The 8,852-nt window shown below is 47.0% G+C and overlaps 1 protein-coding gene across 1 annotated transcript in view; it reads left to right on the top strand.

Annotated features, from left to right (window-relative positions):
* LOC139553396 (sodium- and chloride-dependent taurine transporter-like) overlaps window positions 1-8,852 on the top strand; it is a 41,375-nt gene that overhangs the window by 9,877 nt on the left and 22,646 nt on the right. The window contains exons 2-4 of the mRNA XM_071365678.1: window positions 1,551-1,780; window positions 2,299-2,433; window positions 6,720-6,954. Of these exons, the coding sequence (XP_071221779.1) occupies window positions 1,552-1,780; window positions 2,299-2,433; window positions 6,720-6,954 (599 nt within the window). The 5' untranslated portion in view covers window position 1,551. The remainder of the gene's footprint in view (window positions 1-1,550; window positions 1,781-2,298; window positions 2,434-6,719; window positions 6,955-8,852) is intronic.

Here is an 8,852-nt window from a genome sequence, read left to right as displayed (position 1 = left end):
GAGACATGTTGGCTGGGTGGGGTTGTGGGTGGAGACATGTTGGCTGGGTGGGGTTGGGGGTGGAGACATGTTGGCTGGGTGTGGTTGTGGGTGGAGACATGTTGGCTGGGTGGGGTTGGGGGTGGAGACATGTTGGCTGGGTGTGGTTGTGGGTGGAGACATGTTGGCTGGGTGGGGTTGGGGGTGGAGACATGTTGGCTGGGTGGAGTTGGGGGTGGAGACATGTTGGCTGGGTGGGGTTGGGGGTGGAGACATGTTGGCTGGGTGGGGTTGGTGGTGGAGACATGTTGGCTGGGTGGTGTTGGGGGTGGAGACATGTTGGCTGGGTGGGGTTGGTGGTGGAGACATGTTGGCTGGGTGGGGTTGGGGGTGGAGACATGTTGGCTGGGTGGGGTTGGAGACATGTTGGCTGGGTGGGGTTGGGGAAATGAGATGGGAGTTTGGGGGTGGAGGCATGTTGGCTGGGTGGGGTTGGGTGTGGAGACATGTTGGCTGGGTGGGGTTGTGGGTGGAGACATGTTGGCTGGGTGGGGTTGGGGGTGGAGACATGTTGGCTGGGTGGTGTTGGGGGTGGAGACATGTTGGCTGGGTGGGGTTGGGGGTGGAGACATGTTGGCTGGGTGGGGTTGGGGGTGGAGGCATGTTGGCTGGTTGGGGTTGGGGGTGGAGACATGTTGGCTGGGTGGGGTTGGGGGTGGAGACATGTTGGCTGGGTGGGGTTGGGGGTGGAGGCATGTTGGCTGGGTGGGGTTGGGGGTGGAGACATGTTGGCTGGGTGGGGTTGGGGGTGGAGACATGTTGGCTGGGTGGGGTTGGGGGTGGAGACATGTTGGCTGGGTGGGGTTGGGGGTGGAGACATGTTGGCTGGGTGGGGTTTGGGGGTGGAGACATGTTGGCTGGGTGGGGTTGGGGGTGGAGACATGTTGGCTGGGTGGGTTTGGGGGTGGAGGCATGTTGGCTGGGTGGGGTTGGGGGTGGAGACATGTTGGCTGGGTGGGTTTGGGGGTGGAGGCTCACTTCCTTTAGTTTGTTTTCCTTTACATAACAAATGTATTATTTATTAAACTCATCAAAATGATCAATACTTTGTATTCACGTACCTTTTTTAAAATGTCTTTTTATTTTTGAGTGGCAGCCCACAGGTGAATAGGAACTGAATATACAAATCTATGACTGTGTATATTATACCTCGTTGGGTGGCGGCCCTGATGTAGGTCTATATGATATCCTACATACTTCAAGATCATTACACCAAGCAATTCCCGTCTAGTTATGAATGACTAAAATCTAAAATATTACTACAGTATTATAGACATGTGGAATGATTGATTGATGCATATACTGTAAGATACGTTGCTACATACCAGGGTTAGATAAGGAAAAGAGGATATCCAAGCCCCTCCGGGAATTTGTGTTGACATGACAGTATGGCATGTGTATGTGAATTATAGCTATGGCGTTTGACAGGTTAAATAGAGCTGTGTTACGGTCTTTACGATATCAACGGCCTCAGATGAACTCTATCTAATCCTCTCCATCTCCCCCTGCAGCATGGCACAGAAAGAGAAGCTCCAGTGTCTGAAGGACTTCCATAAGGACACGCTGAAGCCTTCCCCGGGGAAGAGCCCTGGCACCCGGCCCGAGGACGAGGCAGAGGGGAAACCCGTCCAGAGGGAGAAGTGGAACTCCAAACTTGACTTTATCCTGTCCGTCGCTGGTGGCTTCGTGGGTTTGGGGAACGTCTGGCGTTTCCCGTACCTCTGCTATAAGAATGGCGGAGGTGAGTTTCTGTCTCCTATACAACTACTGACTAGGACATGAAGGGTGGAAGGGAAGGAAGCCAGTCCAATTCCAACTCTGTATTCTAAGAGGTTTGGGGTCAATGACCCTATTTCACTGTGACATATCCATGTAAGCAGAAGAAGCAGAGTGTTGCGTTCTACGAGGGGATTACAGTCAGCAGATGGTGTTGATACAGGTCATCAGGTAGCAGTCTCTGCATGTAACCATGGTTCCATTACAGCTGCTGTCTAGGTCTAGAACCTGAAGGCTTTGCAGTTCAAAGCCATTCCAATTGACCAACCATTCGAAGGTTTACTTACTTGACTAACGAATGTCCTCCATCTCACTCCCTTCTAGCATTACTGACGTCAAATTGTTTACCGTGATACTCCGATTGAGAAAGTTACTCCTTCGATTCACACGTACTCCATTGGTTTTGTCCCACTTTTTTTTCTTTTGAATCTGACACATTTGTGGTTACCGTGGTTATCGTTTTATCATCTTCTCCTCCTCCAGGTGCATTTCTCATCCCGTACACTATCTTCCTCTTTGGCGGCGGTCTCCCTGTGTTCTTCCTGGAGGTGGCCCTGGGACAATACACCTCAGAGGGTGGAATCACCTGCTGGGAAAAACTTTGCCCCATCTTTACTGGTGAGTACATCTTTACTGGTGGGTACATCTTTACTTGTGAGTACATCTTTACTGGTGGGTACATCTTTACTGGTGGGTACATCTTTACTGGTGAGTACATCTTTACTAGTGGGTACATCTTTACTGGTGAGTACATTTTTACTGGTGAGTACATCTTTACTGGTGAGTACGTCTTTACTGGTGAGTACATCTTTACTGGTGAGTACATCTTCACTGGTGAGTACATCTTCACTGGTGAGTACATCTTCACTGGTGAGTACATCTTTACTGGTGTGTACATCTTTACTGGTGAGTACATCTTTACTGGTGAGTACATCTTGACTGGTGAGTACATTTTTATTTTATTTTTAGGTATTATTTCAGGTTGCCCTCATAAAATAGGTTTCTACCCTCAAGGGTATTTTGTGGTTCAAGTCAATTCAATTAAAGTCAAGTCAATTAAAAAAACTGAATCTTATTTGCAATGACGATCTGGCAATCGTAGCTACTGTAGAAGAGCAGAGCATTCTCGGTCAAATCAGGTCAATGCCCTTTAGCAGCAATCAAATGTTGTGATGTACAAATGGCGTAGCCTACTAAGGAATAGTAAATAATTGATGGACAGGTCAATCATATTCATGCCAGCCCAGGCCAGGAAAGATACCACACATTGTATTATACTGGCTCTGCCTCGCCCACACTTACTCCAGGATAGTCCAACCAGCTAGCCTTATTTTGATATTGCCTGGTTGCTAGGTGCCCTGTACTGCAGATGCATCCTGTTCCCCTTAGACTCCCTCATCTCCTAACTGACAACTAACTGACAACTGATATGCCCTGGCTGCTACACTTAGGTTGGAGTCATTAAAACTCGTTTTTCAGCCACTCCACAAATTTCTTGTTAACAAACTATAGTTTTGGCAAGTCGGTTAGGACATCTACTTTGTGCACGACACATGTAATTTTTCCAACAATTGTTTACAGTCAGATTATTTCACTTATAATTCACTGTATCACAATTCCAGTGGGTCAGAGGTTTACATATACTAAGTTGACTGTGCCTTTAAACAGCTTGGAAAATTCCAGAAAATTATGTCATGGCTTTAGAAGCTTCTGATAGGCTAATTTACATAATTTGAGTCAATTGGAGGTGTACCTGTGGATGTATTCCAAGGCCTACCTTCAAACTCAGTGCCTCGTTGCTTGACATCATGGGAAAATCAAAAGAAATAAGCCAAGACCTCAGAAAAAACTGTAGACCTCCACAAGTCTGGTTCATCTTTGGGAGCAATTTCCAAACGCCTGAAGGTACCACATTCATCTGTACAAAAAATAGTACGCAAGTATAAACACCATGGGACCACGCAGCCGTCATACCGCTCAGGAAGGAGACAAGTTCTCTCTCCTAGAGATGAACGTACTTTGGTGCGAAAAGTGCAAATCAATCCCAGAACAACAGCAAATGACCTTGTGAAGATGCTGGAGGAAACAGGTACAAAAGTATCTATATCCACAGTAAAGCGAGTCCTATATCGACATAACCTGAAAGGCCGCTCAGCAAGGAAGAAGCCACTGCTCCAAAACCGCCATAAAAATGCCAGACTACGGTTTGCAACTGCACATGGGGACAAAGATTGTACTTTTTGGAGAAATGTCCTCTGGCCTGATGAAACAAAAATAGAACTGTTTGGCCATAGTGACCATTGTTATGTTTGGAGGAAAAGGGGGAGTCTTGCAAGCCGAAGAACACCATCCCAACTGTGATGAACGGGGGTGGCAGCATCATGTTGTGGGGGGGCTTTGCTGCAGGAGTGACTGGTGCACTTCACAAAATAGATGGCATCATGAGGATGGAAAATGATGTGGATATATTGAAGCAACATCTCAAGACATCAGTCAGGAAGTTAAAGCTTGGTCGCAAATGGGTCTTCCAAATGGACAATGACCCCAAGCATACTTCCAAAGTTGTGGCAAAATGGCTTAAGGACAACAAAGTCAAGGTATTAGAGTGGCCATCACAAAGCTCTGACCTCAATCCTATAGAAAATTTGTGGGCAGAACTGAAAAAGCGTGTGCGAGCAAAGAGGCCTACAAACCTGACTCAGTTACACCAGCTCTGTCAGGAGGAATGGGCCAAAATTCACCCAACTTATTGTGGGAAGCTTTTGGAAAGCTACCCGAAACGTTTGACCCAAGTTAAACAATTTAAAGGCAACACTACCAAATACTAATTGAGTGTATGTAAACGTCTGACCCACTGGGAATGTGATGGAAGAAATAAAAGCTGAAAGAAATCATTCTCTCTACTATTATTTTGACATATCACACATTTCTAAACCAGGGAATTTTTATGAGTATTAAATGTCAGGAATTGTGAAAAACTGAGTTTAAACGTATTTGGCTAAGGTGTATGTAAACTTCCGACTTCAACTGTATTACACACTCAGTACTGACGGTTGAGGGAAACTGAAAGTTAATAGAAGGCTCTTGGCGGCACTCCCTCTTGTCCTGTGTATTTGCTCATACCACTCAGATTTTTTTTGTTGTTGTTGTGTGTTTCTGATATTTTGTTATTTTACCACTGCAGAAATAATCACATTCAATACTCACAAATCACAAGTCCCCAAATCCATAACAAATTCAAGGAAATGTACAATATTATACAGAGCCATGAGTGCATGGATCACACGTCCATCTTATGTACAGCAAGTGAACAGAAAGCTTGGTTTGAAAAAACAGATAAAGCAACACCTCACGGTACAACGTTTCTGCCCCATGTGACCTACTTGTTGCGTGTACTTACATGTTTGTGTAACTGATAGATACGCACACACACACACACTACATGTTAATGTTTTTAAATGTACAGTACTAGTCAAAAGTTTGGACACAGCTACTCATTCAAGGGTTTTTCTTTATTTTTTAAAATATTTTCTACATTGTAGAATAATAGTGAAGACATCAAAACTATGAAATAACACATATGGAATCATGTAGGGAGGAAAAAAGTGTTTAACACATCAAAATATATTTTATATCTGAGATAGTTTAAAGTAGCCCCCCCCCCCCCCCCACACACACACACACACACACACACACACACACACACACACACACACACACACACACACACACACACACACACACACACACACACACACACACACACACACACACACACACACACACACACACACACAAGCCCTTGAGACTCAGCCATGCTGTGAACAGAATGTGCTGAATTATAGGTTGCTATGGCAGCAGCGCAGGAAAACATCAGAGAGATGCCTAGCAATGAGGTCTGACCCAAGAAGGAGACAGACAGATAGACAGGCAAACAGATAGACAGGCAGACAGACAGATAGACAGGCAGACAGACAGATAGACAGGCAAACAGATGGACAGGCAGACAGACAGGCAAACAGACAGACAGGCAGACAGGCAGACAGGTAGGCAGACATCTTAGCAACAGGAAAGACAATGCTAGTACGCTGTGTATGTATCAGTCTAGATGGCAGCAGGCTGACAAGCTCTACCTGTAGACATAGGCTAAATCTCAAATGGCATCCAATTGTCCCCTACATAGTGCAGTATGGGCCAAAAGTATTGCACTGTATAGGGAATAGGGTGCTGTTTGGGACACAGACAGGCACTCACCTCCAGCCAAACAAGGCCAAGCCTCACTCTAACCCTCTCTATTTGTATAATACATTCAGACGTCAGCAAAACGAGCTGTTACTTTTCAGCCCTGGTGTCTGCCTGCCTGAATGGATTGGTGGGGGCGCCCCAGTTTCATTTTCATTAAGGGGAAGTGACAAGAGGGTGACAGTGGGATGAGTGGAGGGAGGGGAGAGGATGGAGGAAGGGAGGTAGATTTTCACTCAGGGTAGTGACGTTGAGTGACTGTGGGAGGACGTTATCACTGCTGTTTGTGTTCAACAGGGATGTTAACATGTGATCTGTGAGAGGAAGGGAGAGAATGGAGGAAAGGAGGGAGGAGGGGGGTGAGAGGAGAGGAGGAAGAAGAGAGGAGAGGATGAGGAGTGGAGGGGAGGGAGAAGAGGAGATTTTCACATCCTAATTCTAAATGATTTACAACAGCATTCAAAACACACATGCGTTCACTGCAACTTTTATCTACATTGGGTTTCTTAATATCAAATCTCCCTTCCTAAGTGTTTCTGTACAGTGTACTATAATCTCGCTCATCCAGACGCAAGCCTCTGAATATGTCATGTTTTCTGATGTCTGGCAAGATTAATATTCATCAGCCCTGACCTTTCCATTTCCCTTTCCCCCCCCCGCAGGTATCGGCTACGCTTCTATTGTGATCGTGTCCCTCCTGAACATCTACTACATAGTGATCCTGGCCTGGGGTTTGTACTACCTGTTCCAGTGCTTCCAGCCGGAGCTGCCCTGGGCCAAGTGTAAGAACTCCTGGAACACAGACCGCTGTGTGGAGGACACCGTACGTAAGAACAAGACCCTGATGCTGGCCGCTAACATCACCAACTTCACCTCGCCCGTCACCGAGTTTTGGGAGTGAGTACAGTAACTTTTTAAATTTATTTAAATGTATTTCTTTCTATACAGGATCGTTTCACTGAGTTCTGGGAGTGAGTACAGTGCTAGAATATACTTGATTTAGCTACTTGAATCATTCCTTTAGTTCCTTTCCTTTTAGTTTCTTTAGTTCCTTTACTTTTAGTTCCTTTCCTTTAGTTCATTTCCTTTAGTTCCTTTACTTTTAGTTCCTTTCTTTTAATTCATTTCCTTTAGGTCCTTTCCTTTTAGTTCCTTTCCTTTAGTTAATTTCCTTTAGTTCCTTTCCTTTTAGTTATTTTAGTTCCTTTACTTTTAGTTCCTTTACTTTTAGTTCCTTTCCTTTAGTTCATTTCCTTTTAGTTCCTTTAGTTCCTTTCCTTTTAGTTCCTTTAGTTCCTTTCCTTTTAGTTCATTTAGTTCCTTTCCTTTTAGTTCCTTTCCTTTTAGTTCCTTTCCTTTAGTTCCTTTCCTTTAGTTCATTTCCTTTAGTTCCTTTCCTTTTAGTTCCTTTAGTTCTTTTCCTTTTAGTTCCTTTAGTTCCTTTCCTTTTAGTTCCTTTCATTTAGTTCCTTTCATGGGTCTCCCTTGAGACATCAAAGGCACTACCTGGTTAAATAAAGGTCTCTCTTGAGACCTCAAAGGAACTACCTGGTTAAATAAAGGTCTCCTATGTGACCTCCAAGGCACTACCTGTTTAAATACAGGTACAAATAGTGTAGCAAAGGGCCTCACTGTAAAATAGGTAGCCTTTTAGCGTTCAAGTTTAGGGCTCCATTCTTGTTGTTATCACGTCCTTTAGCCCTCCCTCTTTTCTTTGACCTTCCCCCTTCCCCGCCTCTTACCTGCTTCCCCCTTCCCCACCACTCCTCTGCTTCCCCCTTCCCCACCTCTCACCTGCTTCCCCTTTCCCCACCTCTCCTCTGCTTCCCCACCACTCCTCTGCTTCCCCCTTTCCCACCTCTCAGCTGCTTCCCCCTTCCCCACCTCTACCCTGCTTCCCCTGTCCCAACCACTCCTCTGCTTCCCCCTTCCCCACCTCTCCCCTATATCCCCTTCCCCACCTCTCCCCTGCTGCCCCCTTCCCTACCTCTCACCTGCTTCCCCTTTCCCCACCTCTCCTCTGCTTCCCCTTTCCCCACCTCTCCTCTGCTTCCCCACCACTCCTCTGCTTCCCCCTTTCCCACCTCTCAGCTGCTTCCCCACCTCTACCCCGCCCCTGTCCCAACCACTCCTCTGCTTCCCCCTTCCCCACCTCTCCCCTGCTTCCCCTGTCCCAACCACTCCTCTGCTTCCCCCTTCCCCACCTCTCACCTATATCCCCTTTCCCACCTCTCACCTATATCCCCTTTCCCACCTCTCCCCTGCTGCCCCCTTCCCCACCTCTCCCCTATATCCCCTTCCCCACCTCTCCCCTATATCCCCTTCCCCACCTCTCACCTATATCCCCTTTCCCACCTCTCCCCTATATCCCCTTTCCCACCTCTCCCCTATATCCCCTTTCCCACCTCTCCCCTGCTGCCCCCTTCCCCACCTCTCACCTATATCCCCTTTCCCACCTCTCCCCTGCTGCCCCCTTCCCCACCTCTCCCCTATATCCCCTTCCCCACCTCTCCCCTATATCCCCTTCCCCACCTCTCACCTATATCCCCTTTCCCACCTCTCCCCTATATCCCCTTTCCCACCTCTCCCCTATATCCCCTTTCCCACCTCTCCCCTGCTGCCCCCTTCCCCACCTCTCACCTATATCCCCTTCCCCACCTCTCCCCTATATCCCCTTCCCCACCTCTCACCTATATCCCCTTTCCCACCTCTCCCCTATATCCCCTTCCCCACCTCTCACCTATATCCCCTTCCCCACCTCTCACCTATATCCCCTTTCCCACCTCTCCCCTGCT

This window comes from Salvelinus alpinus, chromosome 2, assembly GCF_045679555.1.
Source record: "Salvelinus alpinus chromosome 2, SLU_Salpinus.1, whole genome shotgun sequence".
In the NCBI taxonomy this organism is placed as follows: domain Eukaryota; kingdom Metazoa; phylum Chordata; class Actinopteri; order Salmoniformes; family Salmonidae; genus Salvelinus; species Salvelinus alpinus.
This window is presented reverse-complemented; position numbering and strand designations above follow the sequence as displayed.